Here is a 21,952-nt window from a genome sequence, read left to right on the forward strand (position 1 = left end):
ATTATCACTTCATTCAAAAATTACATGTGTAGTAATGTGTAGTAACCTACATGTCTGACAGTTTTCACTGCTCTGAGGTTGTGTAGAGTGCAATGATCATCCATTGATTTAACTCATATGGACAAATCCCACTGTACATTTTTTTGCTTTCTGTTTCAGCAGAATTCTGTGGATATTAAAATTGTCATTACCTACCCACAGGCAGTTTCAAAATACCCACGGGCATCTTGCTTAGCTGCTGCTTGAAGCTGTGGAAAAAAGTAGTTCCATACAAAGCTGCAAAACCTATAATATATATGTAGAAAAAAATCTGTCATTTTGTGGTATTTCAACCTGTAAGACATATGCTGGAGGTCTAAAGCTGCCATTGGTAAAACAGCCTTAATGTTACTATGAATTCTACATAAGAACTTGCTAACAGAAACACATTGCTTAAGGCAGTCCTACATAAGACAGCAGGTTGAAAGATAAATGGGTCCCTGGGCTGAAACTGATGATTTTTCATAAGTGTGAGTGATTATAGCTCAATTTCATGGGCTTGTCGCAGACTTTACAGTGCCAACTGGTAATATAATACCACTGAGGCTAAATATACACTGTGGTGTAAAAAATCCTGATTCTAAGCTGGGAAGAAAGTTATGAACACATCTAAGTATCAAGAAAGTACTTACAAGATTATTTAAGATAAAAGGCAAAGGAGAGTCTGCATTTTGCATCACAGGACACTCCCAAGAAATACAGAAAAATGGTGTTGGGAAGTCTCTGAATTCTTGCATAATTGTTGGGAGAAAGCACAGGTTATTTATAATCTGCACTAATATGGAAATAAGGACATCAATTATAAACAAACAAATAAACTTTTCTTAACAAACTTAGGAAGACCTACTGTGGTAAATTAAATCTTAATGCTATTGAACATCTGACACCATACTAGAAGGGTAAAACTAAACTATAATACAGAAAAATGTGAATTATTGAATTATCATTATTCTTCACTACTTACACAGAAGGAGAATTGTGACATTCACATTCTCTGAAAAAATCCCTTCACCCAGGATTTTTCTCTTGGGAAGCTGAGAAGCCTCAGAGAAAAGGAAAACAATTCTTATCTCATTTGCTTCTCCTGTGTTTTGCTCATGTGGGATGTGTTTGGAGATTGTTTACCCACAGGTGATTGTTTCATTGGATTCTGGTGTGAGTAGTTTTGACTCATTGGCCAATCAGGTCCAAGCTGTTTCAAGACTCTGGAAAGAGTCACAAGTTTTTATTATTAGCTTTTTAGCATTGAGTAAGTATCTTTCCTGTATTCTTTAGGCTAGTTAATATAGTATTCTTTAATATAATACAGTATTATAAAGTAACCATCTGAGAACATGGAGTCAGATTCATCATTCCTTTGTTGGGACATTTCCCAGCAAATACAATAGAGAATCACTCATGCTAAAACAATAACAAAATATAGTCTGTTGAGTAGCTCCAGTGATGTTAAGTAGCAACTATTGTAGTGATCTTCCCAACTTTTTTAGGGGGAGGTAAATTGTATCTGAGACTACCAAAAAGATTGGCTGAGAAGATTGTCAATTTACATTCTCTTACACTTGAATGCAAGTTCTTGGAATGAAATCTTTAGGTAAAAGGACAGTACTGTGGAATCCAGCAATGGAGAAGTCTAGACTTGAAAATAGATGTTTCGTGTAAGAAAAGAAGCAGCGTGAGTCCCATGTACATAACAGAAGACTATAAAAAGAAAACCATGTGCTTAAGCATACAGGATTATTGAGACCTTTACTTATAGTCCTGCTCCTAGTTCTTTCTACTACACTCGAAATCTTGCCATGAGGTAAAAGAACATATCTGGCAAGTGGAGGTAAAAATTCCACGTCAGTCCAGCTAATATTAACAGTATAGTAATTAAAATTGTTTAATTGGTAGAGGAAAAAGTCTATGAAGAATAAAGTTGAGTTTGTATTCCCTTGTGGCTACTTTTATACATTTCCAACCACAGTTCTTTTTCTTTATTCCTAACCTGAAGGTTGAAAGTTGCACAACAGCCATCCATAGCTGCAGGTCACACAAAGGGCTGCTGTTTGCTACGTGGGGACTTCATCTGTGGAATTCACCAAGAGTAAATCCTTCTGGAGCAGGCACCACTCCACACTTGGCCACTGGAAACTGTTATCCAAGGTCAGGCCAAGGCAAACCCAGATGTGCCCTGGGACCCTGTACTCTCAGGCCAACACAAAGCCTCTATCATGATTTTCCTCTAGTAATGGCAAAAATCATGTGTCTGGGCTACAAGTTTACTTTTAGAAAAAATAACATTGATGAATTCCAAAAGAAAGAACTATATGAGTTTAGTAAATTCATCTGTTCAGTCACAGAACCTTCTTGCAGGCACAATGAAGAAATTTTTGAGGAGGACTTTTTTTTTTGCTTTAGGTAGAAAACTAGTACTGAGAACTGAAAGCTCCAAGTTGAAGCTAGACAAATTCAGGATTGAAATAAGATACATATTTTTAACTCAGAAGAAAATTAACCAATAGTGAGCAACTATCTGAAGATGTAGAAGCTTTTTATATCTAGAAATAAATTGATGAAAATTGTCTTTAAAAAAAGGAAAACAAGAAGAGAAAAGATAAATAGGAGATGATACCACTTTTGAAGTATTAAAGCAGTAAAATTATTTATTTTCTGTAATGCAAGATTCTTCAGCTAAGTGGTTTTACTGGGTTGTTCTGACCGTAATCCATGGCAATCTTTTCTTTGATTCCCACAGAGTGATTTAATTTGCCTACAATTCTAACCAGAGATGTCTCGGAAAATTTAGCAAAACCAAAGTCTTCAATTAATAGTATCCCTGCTCAGGATTTCTAAAGTACAAATTGAAAACCTTAGAAACACAGAGAGAAGGGACTATAGCATGAATATTCTAATGCACTGCTGGATAGCACAGTGCTAGCTCTGATAATTAGCCATTCACAGTTCTCAAAACCTGCAAGAAAGAATAATTGCCCTAAAAGCTAAAATGCTATGCACTAAAAACTACTAATCACAGGTAGGTTATTTTTCACCTTATTACAAGTTTTCTTGTTTTATTCAAAAATCTCAATGATGATACCTGTGTACATCCCTAGGACAGACCTTTGTTATAATTTTTTTCCATTTAGTGGTATCATCAGTACCTTTTAGCAGGGAAAATTTTATGCTACTTTATCAATTACACCACTATAGTTCAAAGTAATTAGAGAAAACAGCCTGAATAATCAGAACATGAGGAAAATAATGACCCAGAGGATGACTGGACTATGTCATGATTATGTGCCAAAATGTTGGGTTTTTTCTATCTACTGAACACCAAGATAGAAGCAAACTTTGAAAATTAATATGAACCAGCTCAAGTTGACATTTATATTTGAGTTCCCATTTTATAATACAATAGAGTATCTGGAACCTAAAAAAAAAAAATAGATGTATAGCCTAGATGCAGTTTTTTCTGTATTTCTATTAACATCTATTTTATCCAGTATTTCCAGAACAGCATGGCAAGAATCATGACAAGTATGTATTGTGTAGAAGTTCTGACGCATCACTATTCCACTATTTCAATTCCTGATAGTCATTTTGAAGGCAAAAACATGATATCATTTAAAAAAAATTATTTCATAGTGTATTTGGCCTTTACATTTTCTCTCTGGGTAAAGGGGCTTCCTTCTAAAACTTTTCTGACCCAAGCCTACTATTTGTCTATAATTACCATAAAATTAAAACATTTAGAATTCATTCCCACAGGAGCTGAAAATGGCTAATGAATACTCTATGACCACTGATCATATAACCAACTAGCATTTAGAAGCATATCCAACCACACAGAGAAAACTTTGTAGCCCCTGCCATCAATCCCCTGAAGTAGGGAGAAGTTGATCTAAAGGTTCCTTTAATTAAAAAAAAAAAAAAAAAAAAAAGAAAAAGAAAGAAAAAAAAGATTTCTTAGCATCAAATATCAGCACTGGAGCTCTAAGTACTTTCTTCTTTGATATAGCACTCACAATTTGTCCCTATGATCTACCCAATTAAAACTGTAGTAGAAACAACATGGACTTACAGAGTAGACAATTTTAGACATGCATCAAATCTAAAGCAACTTTTTCCCTTATAAAAGCCTAGGAGCTGTGAAGAGGTGCAGGAGCAATATTTGGCTTTGGTATCTGGGTCATTTTTCCTCACTTAAAAGAGCACAGTCATTGATCATATAGGATTCATTAATGCTGAAAGCCCCTTTTTTTTTCTGTGTACAACTCTTTGCCCTCTGCCCCAAGGATTTAGCTTGTGCTTACACGATTTAAACAGCTATGCGGCTTATATGTCTGCCCAGTTTAAAAATCTAGTTTCCTATTTTTAAGTCAATTTACTGTTCATCCTGACCTAAGATTTCTATAGCTACAACCCACTGTCACTTTTACAGCAAAACCAGTACACTTTGTAATAAAAGTAGCAGTTCTGCTAAGGCAAGATAAAGTATTGTTCAAGCCCTTCAAACCTTGTATAAAGCAATGCTTACAGGTTCCAATTCTCCTTTTTAAGCCTGCAAACACTTCACTTTTTAAAGTTGTACACATTCCTCAACTCCTTCACTAAAAACTTTCTTTTTCTCTCTTTCTTTCTCTCTCTCTCTTTCTCTCTCTCTTTCTTCCTTTCTCTCTCTCTCTCTTTCTTCATTTCTTTTCTTTTCTCTCATATTCTAGGATAATAAATTAGCTATCTCAACAAAGGCGCAGAATTTTCAAAAAGTATTTCACATTACAGTGATTAGCAACTGCATTTTCCTTGACTGCTTGCACTTTGGTAGGATAAAATAAATGAGCCCATAGGTATACATCTGTTAGGTTTAAATAATACATGAAAGTGACTGGTAACATTAAAAAAGGAGAAAGCGTATTTTTCAAGGACAAAATACTGTGTGTTCAAATGTATTTCTAACATCAAATACTAGCATTATATGCTTAAATCAGGAACTTTACTTCTTTAAAAACATAATTATACTGTTCAAAGAAAGCTACTGAAACTACTCTGTACTTTTATGAAATGATACAATGCAACTATACTTTGCAGAGCACATTTCATACAAACTGCATTATGAAATGTACCACAGAGATAAATAAGAGTTACACAGTCAAATAACAAACAATAGCAGAGATAAAAACTTTAAGTTATGAGAGATGGAGAAGAATATATTCTACAAAATTTGAAAGAAGAGAGTCAGTAAGACAGATATAAAGGCATTTCTCGGAGGCAACAACTATAAAATGAAGGCTTTCAGAACAGCAAAAGTAAGACTGTATAAATAAGATACACAAGGTTGCTACTCTGTAAGCAGATGAAGGAGAGTGAGTTACAGCAGCAGAGTTAAAGTCATCCTTTATTTTCTGCCATTTTCTGACTAATGTTCATATGGCCAGAGAAACATTAGGAAGTTGAAACATGCTGACAACCACCAAGGTAAAAGTATGAAAAATTGGCAAGACAAGTCCAAGTAAGTGCTGTCAATACTAAACATGCAAAATAAATGTCAGGGGGGTTATCTGACTAAACGCTGCAGTAGTTAACCTTTGATCCTGTGATTGATCTTGAGTGAAAATAAGAAACCACCAGAGGAAAGTCAGTATGCTGAAAAAGTTGTTACTGTTTGTGGAGGTCCTGAATCAAAGAATCAGATATTAATAAAAGAACAGATATTATAACTACTGGCCCCTTGAGCAATGCTTCAGATGAGTAAATTTAATACAATGGGCACCATACCATGCAGGAGAGATTTTACCATAATATAAGTACAAAATATAATTTTAAGAGATAACTAGACCTTTAGAGTGAATTAAGGAGAAAGAAACATCAGTAAATTCTACAATGAACAGTGTTGAATCTGAGAAAGGAGTAATTTTGTTTGTTGAGCTAATGATTTTGAGGTCAGCTTGTGTAATAGCACCAAGTTAGTGTCTGTCTGGAGTTTATTGAGCAACCACAGTGGAGCAGTCAGAACAAAGGTGAACAGTACTGTAAAAAGTGCAGAAATTGTGCTATTGAAAAGGCAGATCAACCCTTGATATAAAAGAGAAAAAGAGCACATATTGCCTTTCATGTTGAAGTGAAAAGAAACATTATAGGAGTTGGATTTTTTCTTTTCCCCAGAATTCTCTGTAGGTTGGTATTCTCTTTTTACCAGAAAAATGAAAAGACAGGTGAAAATAACAACTACCTTCACTAAAACTGACAGTGAATTTTCAGCTTTCTTTTGATGAATAGGAATTTAATAGGTAAGGTGTATCAAAACTCTCCTTGTGCTTGTGTACAAATTGACTAGCACCATCAGCTTTATAATGTCTAGAAAACTTTTCAGTCTCTTAAGTTTCAGGAATTTGATCTGAAGGAATCCAGCATTTAATAGAAATCCAGGAGGGTGGACCAGTAACATTCTTACACAGCAAGCAAACCTTAAGTGAAAAAATTAGAAGCCCTTAAAAACTGGGAGGCTGAGTGAAATGAGCACTGAGAGTAAGATAGCATTGTTATTTGACTCACATCACAGGTGACTTGTTCTGTATTTATTTAGGATTAATTTCCTTTGTTTGCTTGTTCATTAACTCTCTGAAATGAACAAAGTAAAGAAAAATTTGCATGGTATTTCAATGTGGAATAAAGCTTCCCTTTAGATGATAACTTTCCATATAATGCATTTAATTCATGGGCTATTCAATGACTTAAACCTTGAAAATCAAACTATAATTTATTACATATTATGCACCAGTTCTTCTCAAACTCTGAAAGCATTTCCCCTCCAATTACAGTATAGTAAGCAGCAGTTAATCTATCAATCACCGTTGAGTCAATATTTTTGAATCACATTTCACAATGTTGCCTTAGAAATGACCATGTAAATCTGTGAGAAAATAAGGATGAGCAGATATAAATAAACCAAATAAATCCTACGAACTTGTTTGAATCAATCTCTGAACAATGATCTACAAAGGCTAACACTGATTATATGAAATCCATACAGAATCATACAGATTAATCACAACAATCACAATGTTGTGACATGAAAAATTGTAAGAAGGACCAATGAAAGCTTCTGCTTAGATAAAAAAAATTCCTGGCTGATAGAGTAACTACTTTTTTGCCAAAATAGAAAGTTGAAGTCAAATTAACTGCTGCTCTGTATCAAGTCTGTCTTAACAATGAAACTTATGGCAATGACAGAAAAATAGAGATGTTATTGGCAGAATGAATGGTAACAGATAAATGTAACAAATGTACAAGCAACGGTATTTTTTCAAGAAATAAGAATCAGATTTTTTTCCAAGGCACAAAATTATCTCCATAGGTCTGACATCTATAATACCCTAGAGAAACTGTCTGCTATTGTTATATCATGTCAATTTGATTCAAATTCTTGATCCAAGAGTCCTTGTAGGCAGTTGCAAAGGCTTTGGAATCCTAGGCACAATTACAAACACATGATGTTTTTCATATCTATGCTCTTATTTATACTATGGGATTAAAATCTCTTCTTCAACTCCTCCAGGGGAAATGTGTTGTACTAATTGGCATTGGAACACTGAGTTTCTTATTCACCAGAATTGTTTCTAATAAGAAAAATGTATAATGAGTATTCCACTGAAATAAAACCCTGCCAATGTAAGATGCATAGGCATCATTTCTATGCTTTTTCTAGAAATCAGAAAGTAGGCTATGATAGTTTTTCTCCCTCACCTGCCTTAAACCTAATAAGAAACCAGCTTTATAGGTTTCTTTGGTTTCTGTTTTGGGTAATTTAAACATTGTTTTGAATAAATATGCCAAATTTTGCAAAATTGGTGTGCAGGTTAGTACAGGGTACCTACACTCAGCAGTGTTAAGTCCAGCTTACAGGCTGTGGCTGAAGCTGGCCTGAAAGGTACTTCTGCAGGGCTTTACATTCTCCTAAGCAGTAATCAACTAACAAAGGACAAGCAATTAATAGAGCTTGACCAGGCAGACATTTTTGTCTGGATATATTCTCTGAGTCAGAAACAAACCTGTTTCTCCTAGCACAGTCAACTAAGATGGAAAGGAGGACATGGGAAGCCTTGCATGTTACTCTGCTTCTTCTGCTGCCTGTCTATTGATCAGCAAGCTGGGACCCGCCACAGATGGGGAACACTCACTTGAACACAGAAGCACAAATGGGGGGAATTCCAGAAGTGCTAAGCCATCAAATTGCCTTTGGCTTCACTGAGAATCTTCTAATAAATGTCTCTTGTTTATATCTCTCATTATATATATTATTTAATATAGCTTTGTCATAAAATGTCTGAATTTCTTAGTCTCTGATAATAACAGAATGGCCAATTTTAGTGGTGCATCAGAGCGTTATCTTAATCAACAACTTTAGAGCTCTGATGAAACAATAAAAACAATAGCCTAGTAACCAAAGAATAGCATTACAGAATTGCTTGGGTAGGAATAAGCATATTTCCATATTTTTATTTTCATTATGTTTTATAAGAAAGTTCCAAGGAATGTAATCTTATTCCTCAAAATTGAGAATTTTTTGTAATAAAAATGAAAAGAATTAAGTGCCAGTAAAAATTTTGTAGCAAATGTACAAGTATAGATTTGATATAAAATTCTGCAAAAAAATGTTATGGGTATGATTTTTTCTCTCTCTCTCTTTTTTTTTTTTTTTTTTTTTTTTTTTTTTTTTTTGTAGTGATATACTTCACCACTAAAAAGTTTTAGAAATGGTAAATATAAAATATATTTATTCTATAGTTATAAATGAAGTTTTGCACCATTAAGCATTCCTCTAAATTAACAGGCCTGTAAAAATAACTTTACTTTTGGGATCACTCAGGTAAGGCTCCGCCTTATGTTATTTTTAATCTTTTTTTTATATGTAATAACAGGAAAAATAGAACACAGTTACTGCACAGATTAAGTTTTTTACTTCTGGTGAAACCCAGTTCTCTTCATATCTCTCCTAATCTAGAATCTCTGTTCAATATTCATTTCCTTTCTGCACCCTCCTTTTTAAAAACAGCAAATATAATCTAATCTACTGGTGACATTTACAGGGAATGAATGAAGACCTGTTTACTGAAACCTTATATTAGTTAGTTCATTTAAACTATCCTTCAGGAAGATATCCAGGATTAAGCGAGTAGCATCTGACACACATCCCTCCAAGGACTTTTGTTCTTTCCAATTTCTTAGAAGAAATCTGGTTAGGTTTTAACTCAATTTCTCATCACGAATTGCCACCTGCTTTTAATTTGATGCACAACAGAAATCTGCAGACTCACAAATACTAAAATGCATCATAAACTTTTTGTGCATTAGCTTTAAATCTATACGACATAAAGGAAGATCAATTTACCTGGAAACCAGGTTGGATGTGGAACTGGAGAGGCAGAGTTCAAATCTATGGTCAGCCTCAATGTTTATGTGTCATCCTGGTCAACCACCATGCGGCCCCAAAACCACTTATGTGCCTACAGAGAAACTTCTGCAGGAAAACACCATCTGGCTGCTTCACCACCTAAAGTTTACATAACAAGCAGGGGAAAAAGCACTCTCTTTGCCGTCAAACCCTTCTGCATCCTCCAACTAATCATGTCATGTGCTGAAGTACCATACGAGGGTTTTGTGTTAAGTTTTCCCCTCCCTATGATATACATGCATGTTCTCATTTGAGTTATCTCTGGACCATAAAATTCTGCCTACATTCACCTCAATACCTTGCTCAGTATTTTGTCTGTGGTTAGTCCCATTGTTCAATGCTCATGTCTGCTAATTTAGGCTGTGCAGAATTCAAGTCCCTCCCTTGTGACTCTGTGCCAGTCACAAAGCTTAGGGAGCATTAGCAAATGTAAAAACAGTAAAGAATCTATGCCTTAACATTTCTCTAGCTGCATTTTCTTTAAAGGAAAAGGTCATGAGAAACACAACAGAAATACTGGGATACTCAGGAATTTAATATTGCTGACTGGAGAAAAGCATAAAACAAGTAAGGTGAACCTGTTCTGTCCAATGTGCTAGTAGCAGAAATGAATTTGATTACATTTATTTACTTTTAGGTGGCACTGTATTGTTCTACAAAAGATCTGTGAAATCAGTATCTGGGAGACATATGATATTGAACAGGAAATAACACCTTCCTCAATGGATAGACAGTCATTTTTTGAAAGAGTCTAATCAGTAGCAAACACTTTCTACCAGCAGAAATACTGAAATAAGCACTTCTTTTTGAGAAAAGGAAGCTGGAGAGATGCAGAGACAGTATTAAGCCTAATGCACATATCTAGACATTATTACTATTACTAATGATTTCCAATGATGGCATAGTAATCTCTTTTTTATCATGTTTTAAAGAGCAACCTATAACTACTGCAAGACCACTTCTAATCTATTGGACTTGTGGCTCTATTTCTTTAGGCTCTCACCAGTGTGAATATTCTGCATGAGTTCAATATGCTCATTTTATAATTATAATGATTTCTGAAAAAAAAAAGAAAGAATATAAATCCAGAAGGAACTCTACAGCAAAAGCAATTTCTGCTAAAAGTCAAGCTGCATCAGAAAGAGCTATACTTATTTGTGGCAGTGTTTTATGCAAGATAAACTACTTTTTTTGGAGATTTTATTGCTTGTCTGTATGAACAAGAGATGGACCCAACATTTCAGTAAGAGAGACAGTTGTACAAAATTATTACTACTGAAAGATATTGCCTGATTATGGAATGGTTATTCTATGGTTTAACTTCTTCATAACATATCCAGTAAACATTCTAGTAATCCAACAGGACTGGCTGTCCTCCAGATGCACATACTTCTAATGAATGGGTTAAATTCACTCATAGCTTGATAGCTGATTACAAATTCAGAGCTGCAGTCAGAAAACTGGTTATAATTGTAATTCTACTGTACAGAAAGAAAATGCCTACAAGAATTTTTTTCTAGTTTATGGAAAATATTTAGAGCATATGACATAATTACTTATTACAACATTATGTCATACATATCAAATATTAGCATGACTACTAATTATGGAATATAACCAGGTCTATTACAGTCAGTAGTAGATAGACAGTCTACTTGTTTAGATAATGATTATCCACTTTCTTTTACTGGGAATAAATAGTAGAAATATTGATATTCATATCTGAGAGATTCATAGCTAACAAATGCAGATGAGAGGATGACTCAATTTTAGTCTTATTTAAAGATTAGTAGCAATACAGACAGTTCCTGAAACTTCTTTGCATCTGTTAAATGTTTCATAAACTTTAAGACTGAGACAACAATATGGTTCCCTTTATTTTGGAGAATGAATGTATAGAGACAGTTTTATTAAGAAACTGTTTTATTATAGCAGCACTGTTCTTCCAGGAGAAGATGCCTTAATCGCATAAAAATAAGCAATCTGCATAATATATTAATTTTTCAGTTATGAACTGATGAGGAACAATAAGTGATGAATAACTTGACACAGTCATCAAAGCAGTTTGACTTCAGAACTCATTTGAGTAACCAGGGAGCTAGTTTCAACAGTTTTATTATAGGATCAGGTAAATATTTAGCATCTAATTGTGAGAGAGTATAAATTTCATGTCCAAGAGAGAGCTTTCTGGATGTTTGCTCAGTGCTCTCATCTTCCCCACAGGAGAATGAGAATAAAATAATAATTATGTATGAATGTAATACAAGCTGCACATTCAATCAAGTCCCCTGAGCAAACTAATGCATGTAGGAAAAACCAAGAAATTAATTTCCACACAAAGATTTTGCTCACAACTTTTATAAATTATAGATTACTTCATTTGATTAAGCTGTTCCTATATTAGTCATGTTGTAGCAGACAGCAAAAAAAAAAAAAAGAAAAGGTTTTGCCAAAACAACTTGCAACGTTATTTAAATAATATTTTAAAAGTTTGCCACTATTATTAACTTTTCTTCAAAACCTTTCCCTGCTAATCGTACCAGATTAGTAAACATTAGCAGGTGTATGCCTCGATGGCAGGAACCCTGTAACTGTGGCCTCACCTTTTAAAAAAACTGTGCTAAAGTACTTGAAAGCATCCCAAGAAGGGCATCAAAGATGGTGAAGGGACTGGAAGACATCCAGAAAGATCCAGGTTATGAGTGGTGCCTTGGAGCTGCAATGCAGCAGGCAGGAGCAGAGCACCAGGGACCCCGAGGAGCCCTGACAAGGGCTGTGCAAATGTCACCAAGGACAAGAAGCAACCCATGGGAGCCACCCCTGGGCCCACCTTGGAAGTCTAGGAAGCTTCTTTCTACTAGATGGAAGCATGAGGGTAGCAGGAAGCTGGTCAAAATGGCCCAAAGGAGGCCAAGGGCTGTGCTCAGCGCTGCAGAGGAAGGCAAAAGGCGCTGCAGGGAACAAGGGGCTGCCCATCTTCACGGGGCATGAACAGTAGGCTAATGCTCCCTAAGCAACCTGGCCAAAAGTGCCCAAGAGAAAACCTTAACATCACATGTTTGATGCTGCAGAGGATGGCAAAAACCTGCCAAGGGCCAGTCTTCCCCAGCAGAAAATTCCTTCCTGACCCCAAAGGTGGTAATCAGAATTCCCTGAACTATACAAGACCTGCTTTCTCATCCCACACAGTGGGTGTACTTCCCAAGAGAAGCCTGACTTCTGTTCTGCTCCACCTGGGTCCTCGGTGGGGTCTTCCAAGAATGAGCAAATGCCCTTGGCCTGATCCACCTTGGGAGCAAGAATCCTTCCTGCACCTGGCAAGGTGCCAATGTGTGCTCCAAGCAGTGGGATCCCTTGCAAAACCTCTGCACCTCTTTTCTTATGACTGCTGCCCCTGGCTCCACATGGAGTATGAGGACAGGGAGTTCTGGAGTACTCCTTAAGTACATTCCCTTTGTGTTGCTATGGATATCCAGCTGAAAAAAGATCAGTCCCTCTGATGGGCTTTGAAGGGACCCTGCTGGGAACTGGTTTTGCGGTGGAGCACCTCCAGAAGAGCTGTCCTGCCTCCAGTTCCCCTCCCTCAGCTTCAAGTGATTCTACCAGCTCCTCAAGGACTTCTCTCTGATGTATTCCAGCTGATTTCAGGCCGATGACAGCAGTGGGAGATGGGAGGGTTCTCCCTTTTATCCTATTCCAGGGCACTGTGACTGTGGTGCTGCAGGATGGTGACACTGTGCCACAAGGGTGATGGTGTGCTCCGTTCCCAATTCCACTTGCAACAGCCTCATCCTCCACCCAACATCTCCAAAGGAAGACCTTTGGGATGCTGGCCCCAAGGCAGTCCCTGTGCCAGGGGGCCCACAGTGCTGTCCCTGCCCTTGGTGGCCATGAACTTGGCACAGCTGCTGGGTGACAAGGACGTGTTCTCTTCCACTTGGCTCCCAAGAACAAACCTCATGCTGTTCCCATCCTCAGGCTGTGGAGAAAAACAATCCTGCAGCTCAGAGGCTACCTCTATTATCTGTCAAGTCATGCAGAGCTCTGTGTTACATACTCCTCCTTCTCTGAAGCATACCTAAATGATTATTGACTTAGCTCTTGTAGCATGAACAAGTGTTTTTCATGAACAAATAATCCACTTTCTCAAGAAAATTATTTCAGTAGCCTGCATTTTTAAATAATAATAATAATAAACAAAGATATTAATATTCCTTAGAGTTAAAATGAAAGATTTTATTTTCCTCTCTGTGCTGAGCTTATACAGGACTAAATACAAGACAAAGAACAACTGAGGGTTTTCTGAGATTTCAAAATGTTCAGGCATCCAGCTGCAAGATGATGTACATTGATTGGAGATTGAATGGATATTTTTCATAGCAAAAAACTAAGATATACTTCAGAAAGAAAGCTAATTAAACTATTCCTATTTTGTGGTTAGCTCTGCAGAATTTGTACCCTCCTAGCTATCTACAGATCTGTGTTAATAACATGGCAATTGTCACTGTGTACTCTGGTACATCATGAACACAATGGACATAATACGCAGTATTAAAAGCATTGTCATCTGAGGCATAATCTCTGCCTACAACATCACCTTTCTGGACTGAGATAGATTATTATGTAAATGCACATGAATCTCTCTCATTGAAAGGCAGCTTTCACCTCCATTTCCACATAAAAAGTTTGTATGGTTACAAAGAGGTGGGCAGAAGAAGAGGAGAGGGAGAAGGCACATGTGGGAAGTGCCTTCCAGCCATGTGGTCAGGAATAGCTGCAGGTTGAAGCCATGGGATAGTTTCAGCCCTTCTCCAGTCCTACATAACTTCCTTTTTGTGAATTTGACTTGGAAAATCTCAACTGCAAAGCAGATTTTGCTTCCAGTCAGGACATTGTTATATCATCTGTTCCTGAGGCAGAGTGCTGCTGGATGATATCTGTCTGTCTGTCTAACCACTGAAGTGGCAGAGAGGGAAAGAGCAGCAAGGAAGGGCAGAATCCTAAGCCTGGGTATAGATCCAGAAATGAAGAACTTTAATACTATTTGGCATGATGATTTTTAACTCCAAAGAAACTTTGTCTTGCTGCCAGTTACACTGTGGCCATATTTATGTACCAATATGCTTGCTGCGTTCTCTTATTTGGATGAATTATTTCAAACTCTGATTAGCAATCAAAAAACCTCTTGACAGAGTGTGGCTGTATGGGATTAAGGCTGGATGCTGGCACTCTGTCATACAAAGTGTATCCCCACAGCAGGTAAATAATAATCACCCAGAAAGGTTCTGCTGCACGTATCTGATTACTTAAATTAATCTTTAATGTGAAATTATTCTCAAAAACTGGCATCTAATTCATCTCATTGTGTTACAGAGAGAAACACACTGTTTACACATTCATAAAACGCCAGAAACAGTCACATGAAAAATTTTCATTTTCCTCTCCATTCTTTCACATGCAACACAGAAATTTGTATCAAAATTGGCTTGGGTGCCGCATAATTTCCAATGGCAGATTTGACACTGTATTTTGAAATCATTTTAGTATTCCCTCATTGTGATTTTGTGATTAAAATCCATAATTCTGGCTATAATAAAGTCAGGAAAGCTTTGGAATTCTCAAAGACTGCCAGGATAAATTAGTCGTGAGTAATAATCCCTGTTCTGTGTCCGGTGCTTAAATCTGAAAGTACAAAATACCACCTGGACTGTAACACAACGTTAGGTTGTTCATGTTAAGTAAAGGAGGTGAAAAGGGACCTATGCTGTCACAAGGAATGAAACACGTGGATCACTGTGACAACAATGCAAGTTCCATTGCTAATGTAATTATAGGTAATTAAGAGACTGAAATAAGGATGATTTTTTTTTTCTCAGTAGCATTTAAACTGCCTATAATTACACATACCTGCATGAAATTATACGCATTTATACGATTTAACTACTGGTAAAAAGAGAATGTTCCTTAGCTTTGGTGTTCCCCTGTAATTAGATCTCAGCTTGCAACTGTGCAATAAAAAAATGCTCATGTGAGGAGAGGAAGACAAAATAAAAAGACACTGGTTCAACACTTGTATCTCCCAAGTACATGTGGCATACCCTAACATCACTATTCTTCTCACATTTTTCAAAACTGCTGGAAATAAAATGCAGAAACCTTTTCCATACCAGGCCAGAGTTTAGCTCAGCAGAAGCTGGGACTTTGGAAGCAGTTACCCCCAGGCAGGTGCAGCCTAAAACTCAACAAACCCTCACTAGCTTTTGTTATGTTTTTACTGAGAAAACTCTCCCCTCCTTATTAACCATTCTGGCTAATGATGAAAAATGCCACCGTTTACAACTTCACCTTTTATCCCTTCAACCAAATGGCTGAAGCCTGCAGTAAGAATAATTCAATGTGACAGCTTATCTTTTTGCCCAGTGGGGGTCTTTACTGAAGTGTGGCTATGAAAGCAATTTCCATGTCGATGATGATGATGACTGAAGCCTTTATGATTCAGATCCAAACTAGTTTAAAAAAGCAGGAGGATCCCACTATGACAAGCCACGAGTATCTTCCCCTTTCAAAGGAAGAGAAATTGAGTTGATATATAGCACACATGGTACTTGCATTCCTTAAAAGAAAGCCACATAAAAATGTTATATAAAATGTCATATTGTAGAAGTGCTTGTAAACTCTTATCTGCAAATGTTAATAAGACAGTCATGAAAATCCAGTCAGATCTAAAGCTTGGCATTGCTACTTCCCAGCCAAAGGGTTTGTTCTAACGTGCAAAGTAGCGAGAAATAAAATTTAAGGGGAAAACAGCAAACTTGATTACATCTCAATCATTGAAAAAATCAAAGCCAACCCTAAGAAATTTCTTTGGATACTATTCTAATTTCCTGGGACTATACAACTGCTAGTCTGCTTGCAACACAGTCTTCCTGTTCTTAAAAAGCATAAACGCAAGTCATACAGTTTTAGCTTTTATGAGCATGATATCAGCGCCCAAGGTGGTGGAAGAGAGAAACAGACTGAGAATATATTCTCTTATATAAAGAAAATATAAATACATACATACATACACAAGCATAGATAAAACACTGTTATTTATGCCAAACTCCATTATGAATACAGATGTTTATATATACATAATAAACTTAATATATAATACACAAAAATATAGAAAGCATAATAATATTTTCATATCATAAAATGCCACTTCTATGTGGCACATGGCATTATCTGAAATATTTGGATGTATATTATGTGTTATATAAAAGAAAATAGCTTCTAAACAGTAATTTCTGTGAGAACTCAACTTCCAAAATAAGCTGCTCAACATATAGGAAGCCCTAAGTCTTGTATTTCATAAGTGTATCATAAAGCTTTGATACTAATTAACTTACACTGTAAGTTACTTGTAATTACATTATAATATATTTCAAAACCCTAATTCTGATTAACTTTGCTCTAATAATGGATTTTTTTTGTAATAGAAACTGGCATAAATGGGTTCAATCATTGAGATCAATAAAAATTGTTGCATAAGCTTAAATTTATCCACTGGAGGAAAAGCAGAGACTTAATTAGCTGTATCCTCATGTCCTTTCTTTCAAGTCAGTTTTCAAAAACCAAATATTAAAAATAAAACCAAGTCAAACTGACAAATACTGACCACAGAAATTCTTTTTAATTTCAGATATGTGTGAGGAGACAGAACAAACTTCACCCTTACAACACCAGCTTGTACTATGCTATTTTCATTATGGCTTCAGCCTTCAACAGGTCCGTGAGGAGAATCAATATGAAGTGGCCTGACGTGCCAGAGCAACTCTCTGTCGTGTCCTGTAACCCTGAGATTACTGCAGTGGTACCCTGGGTCTGGCTGGGATGGAGTCACTAAATTAACCTTTGTCCCAGCAGCCCATGGGTGTTGTGTTCCCCAGCTGTAGCCAAAACCCTGCTGGTACCCGACCTCTCCTCTGGCTGCTGCTCGACAGTGCCTGCACAGAAGGACCAAGGCTGCTCTCTGCACACCCTTCCCCTTAAACGCCAGGAGGAGGGCGTGGGTAAGAGGCTGGACAAGGACAGAGCTGGGGTAGCTGAGCAAACTGAGCCTTTGGAGGCAGGGACTTTGGAAGCAGTTTCCCATGGGAAATTCAATGCTGTACAACAGCATGCCCAGCAATAAAACCTCAGGAGTATGTTTAATGTTACGGAGTTTCTCTTCCAAAACAACCACTACATGTGCTGAGGCGAGGCTCTGCTTTCCCGGGAGCAGCTGGACATTCGCTTGCTGATGCAAAGCAGTGAACAAATTTATCTTTTTGCTTTGTTTTCATGTGCTGCTTTTTCTTTTCTTATTAAACTGTCTTCTTAACCCACCAGTATTTTTGCCTTTCTTCTGTTTTATTCCCTATCTCTCAGGACAGGGGAGAGATCTAAAGGTAGGGGCACAGTTTGGCTGCTGGCCATGGTCAACCTACCACAACTCATTTAGTGCAAATGGATGTCTATATTTCAGGAAGAGAAAGCATTTTCCAAGACCAAAGCAGTATGTTACATTTTTGTTTTTTCACAGTAGCATCTATGACTGAGAGGCTCTTAAAATAAAGAAGGAAATTAAAAGAATGCATTTCTTTACCGCAGCTATGCAGATATTTGTTGATGATATCCAAAATCATTGAGCCAGTAGAATATCTATCCTTAGAGATATACAAAGCTCAACTGGTCCTGGGTAACCTGATATAGCTTTGAAGTTGGCCCTGCTTTTAGAGGGTGTCCTGAGCTCCAGTAGTTGGTTATTACCTGAATTATTCCAGGGTTCTCTGATCTCATCCTCTTTGTTTCTTTCAGAGCACTATTAGAAAAAGCCATTTTCAGCTTTCCAGGAGGCTTGCAATGGCTTTAATATAAGGTAATTTTCATGATAAGCCAAGCTGCCTGCATTCAGGAGTTGGGCTACTTGTTTTTCTGTCTTTCCTGGTATTTTCTTTTTTTCACCAACAAAGAAACCATTAATCAGAAGCAACAAAAATGAATACATGTAATGGTTGAAAAGGTAGTGCCAAAGCAAAAAGCTGCCCTAATTCTCAATTACTCTTAGACTGGGAAAAAACCTAAACCCAATAAGCATTATTTTCATAAAGTTTGAGCATTTATTACATTCACTGATGTGCAAACATGCAGACCTGTTTTACTTTTCTGAGGAACACAGACAAGCCAGAAGGGGCTGAAGCCAGGAGCCACAACTTCTAGTTGCAAAAAAGGTCTCCTAACAGTCATCTAAGAAATAGACAAAATGTGTGAGGAGTTTTCTCCATTCCAGGCAGCCACATATAGGCTGAGCCTGACTTACAGGAACTTTTCACCTCCTCCTCCACTGGTGAGTGAAGAGGTCTCATAGTTGCTTTCCAGTGCACCCTGCCCAGTCTACAATTTAAAGACATCATCTTGATCACCTAAGCATTGGTTCCCACTGCTAAAAAGGCAGCCTTGACACAATCACTGGCAGTGTCAGGGCCATCTTTTCTGGATCACTGTATATTTTCAGAATATGAGGGATGTGCCAGTGGATCAGAGTATGGGTGATTTATCCACAACTTACCTGTCAATAATGGCACACATGTCAATGGTGACATTGGCAAAGCTTCCCAGCTCTCCTTGCTCCACTGCATGCAAATCCACCAACTGATCATCCACATGAATACTCTGCATGCATCCTTGGAAAGAATGCTCAAATAGGGAGTGATCCGAGTCATTCATCTGCACAGGAAACCCTGCAGAGAAGCAAAGTAAAGAGCATTATTCACCTCATTACTATGACTTAAGCCAGGATATTTTCAAAGGAAAAGACACACAGATTTCCTACATGAGGGTAGAACAAAGGCAGTGTGGTAAGAAAATATTATAAAGTTATTAATTTACATTGCAATGTTATTGATTTAAGTAATTGTGAACTAACTGAAAGAATTTATATAGTACAGCTGGCATGCCAGAGCAATTTTTGTCTAAAGGATGGAAATTTCCTGCTACATTTTCCTTCAGTATTCTCTGCTGCAGCTTCTCATCCCTTCTTTCTCATACAAATATTCTTGAGTAGGAAAAGGATTTTTCCTTGCTATATTTTAGAACTCACATTCTAATTTCTCTGATATTTCTGACTACAAATGCAGCCATGAAATGAATTCCAGTTCAGCCTTCTCTAGAACTAGATTTCCAGTCTTTGTCACTTTGTCTTTTTGTTCATGGACAAAGAATACTTCACACTCGTGCCGGAATCTTTATGCAAACTTGAAAATAGTCCCAAAATGTAACATCCTTGATCACTTCTGAGGAATCTGAGGACATTCTGTAGTATTTTCATTTTTGCTCTGAATACATTAATTTTCCTGTGTTTGAAGGTGGTTTACAAAAGATGAGAATGACTTAGTGTCTTGCTCAGGCTAAAAGGCAGGGAGACAGAACATGTTTGTATGCTATTGTATACCTGAATGCCCTTCAAAAGTGAACATGTCAATTTACTTGAGAAAAATGTCCTTGATAAGACAGTGGAGAGACTCATTCACTACTTATAAACTTTCAACAGCGAAAGGTTTATAAGAAAAAGACAATTCATTTAAGATGGGAGCAAGAAGGAAGAAGCAGGAGAGTTTATTGAAAGGAAAAAGGAAAAGAAGGCAAAGAAGGTAAAAGTTGTGAAAAATTCATAAGTGTGTTGAAGATTTCAGCTAGGTAGATGGCCAGCCATGCAGTACTTTTCTGGTAATGGTAAAATATCATATACAATTGCTGTGATGGCTAAGACAGATTTTACAGCTCCCATTCCTTCTCCCACTTTTCTATCCACCTTGCCAATCTCCAATGCCTTATGGCCTCTTCAAAAGCATTTGTGGAGACAGGAGGCTAGAAGATTATTTGAACAGTGACAGAAAAAAGTGATGAACAGCATTTTTAATTTTGTTCCAGGATACAATTTTTCACGTGCCACGTAAATAGTTGAATTGGCTTAAAAAGAGGGCAACAAGTAGAAAAACAAGCAACAGGTGCTTGAGGTCAGATGATGCCCAATACAGCACCTATTAAAAAAACCCCAAACAACTAGTTACGCACAAATCTTTGCCAAAATCTAATTAAGATACATTTTAACTGAAAGGCTTTGCCAGAGATTTCATATCATCATGAATACTTTTTAAAATTTTCTAAGTGATCCCGCCTATCAGCTAAATTTGCTTTTGGTAGCTTCAAAATTTCCCTGACTCACTTTACTAAGCATTCACTTCAGAGTTCACTGGTGGTGGCACAGAATTAATCAGGAATGCTATAGTAATTAAGCTGGGACAATGCTAAAAGTTAGTTCTGGCAGATATTTCAAGAAGCTGTGCTTGCCTTGAGGTTGTATTAGGTCTGGACTAGAATTATGACACTGTTACAGGAAGCCACAAACTGCTATGAGACTCATGTATAACATCATCACACTCCATGGAGAAGGAAAAGCTCCTTGGGAATTCCCCAAATGCCTAGCTAGTGCGTAATACCTTCATCAGATCAAATGCCACCCCCCCAAAAAAATCCCAATCAACCAACCAACCAAGTGCTAATCATGGACTGTAGGAATTGTTATTTTGGACAGGCAGAAAAATCAAGCTGTAGGGACATGATCTATATTGTCTTTCCAGCAGGGCATTGCCCAGGGACTTCTCTGATGAAAAGAGGACAGGGCTTTCAGAAACCTGCCTCCTACTTTCTTTAGGTTGTTCCTTCTAGTGACTGATTAAATGGATTTATGTGAGGCTTTACAGACAGCAGAAGAGAGAGACAAAAGTGCAAGCTGGTTCTGTGTTGTTTGGTGGATGCAAACACAATATTTGCATGTTCCTACCAGGCTCTTTCCCAAGTTATATTCAAACAGCTTACTCTTTCTGTATAATTGTATGTTTTTGAACCGTCACTGAACCCTAGAACTCCTCCCAGGCAAGAATCCCCAAAATAACACAAAGCATATTTTCACTTAGATCTTTAGTGCAGTACCAGAGCAGGGCAGGAAACCTGCATATCACCTTTGGCTTCAGAGCACCTCCACCATTCCTTTGGTTTAAATATTAAATTCAAGGTTATCAGCACTGGGGTAAACAGTAATATTTGTGTAAATCCTGCAAAGCCGAGGAAATTATACAGGTACATCTGAATATAATGAAAGGTTATCCACCATCCTACAAACACTAACTGAAAAATAAGATCAAAACTGAGAACCACAATTCACTGTTCACATCAAAAAGAATATGAACCAAATTTCTAAGTTAAAAATGTATTATTAGATTCAACAATTTGAGACATTCCAGAACTAACCACAGAAGTATTTCAATATGAGATTCTCAGCTTCACTGCATCTGAAGAGTGCACTGCATTAGTGCACAGCTATTGCTGCTCTCTGACACATTCTGCAGTTTGCTGGTGGTTGAACCTGCACACAGAGAAGTGACAGCTAGGTCCCTC

At 37.1% G+C, this 21,952-nt stretch overlaps 1 protein-coding gene across 1 annotated transcript in view; it reads right to left on the reverse strand.

The window, feature by feature from the left end:
* CNTNAP2 (contactin associated protein 2) overlaps nt 1-21,952 on the reverse strand; it is a gene marked incomplete at both ends in the record, with an annotated part of 998,227 nt that overhangs the window by 365,987 nt on the left and 610,288 nt on the right. Inside the window, one exon of the mRNA XM_084204413.1 lies at nt 19,065-19,236. Within this exon, the coding sequence (XP_084060539.1) occupies nt 19,065-19,236 (172 nt within the window). The remainder of the gene's footprint in view (nt 1-19,064; nt 19,237-21,952) is intronic.

The sequence above is a fragment of the Fringilla coelebs genome, assembly GCF_963513975.1.
Source record: "Fringilla coelebs genome assembly, chromosome: 1".
NCBI lineage: Eukaryota > Metazoa > Chordata > Aves > Passeriformes > Fringillidae > Fringilla > Fringilla coelebs.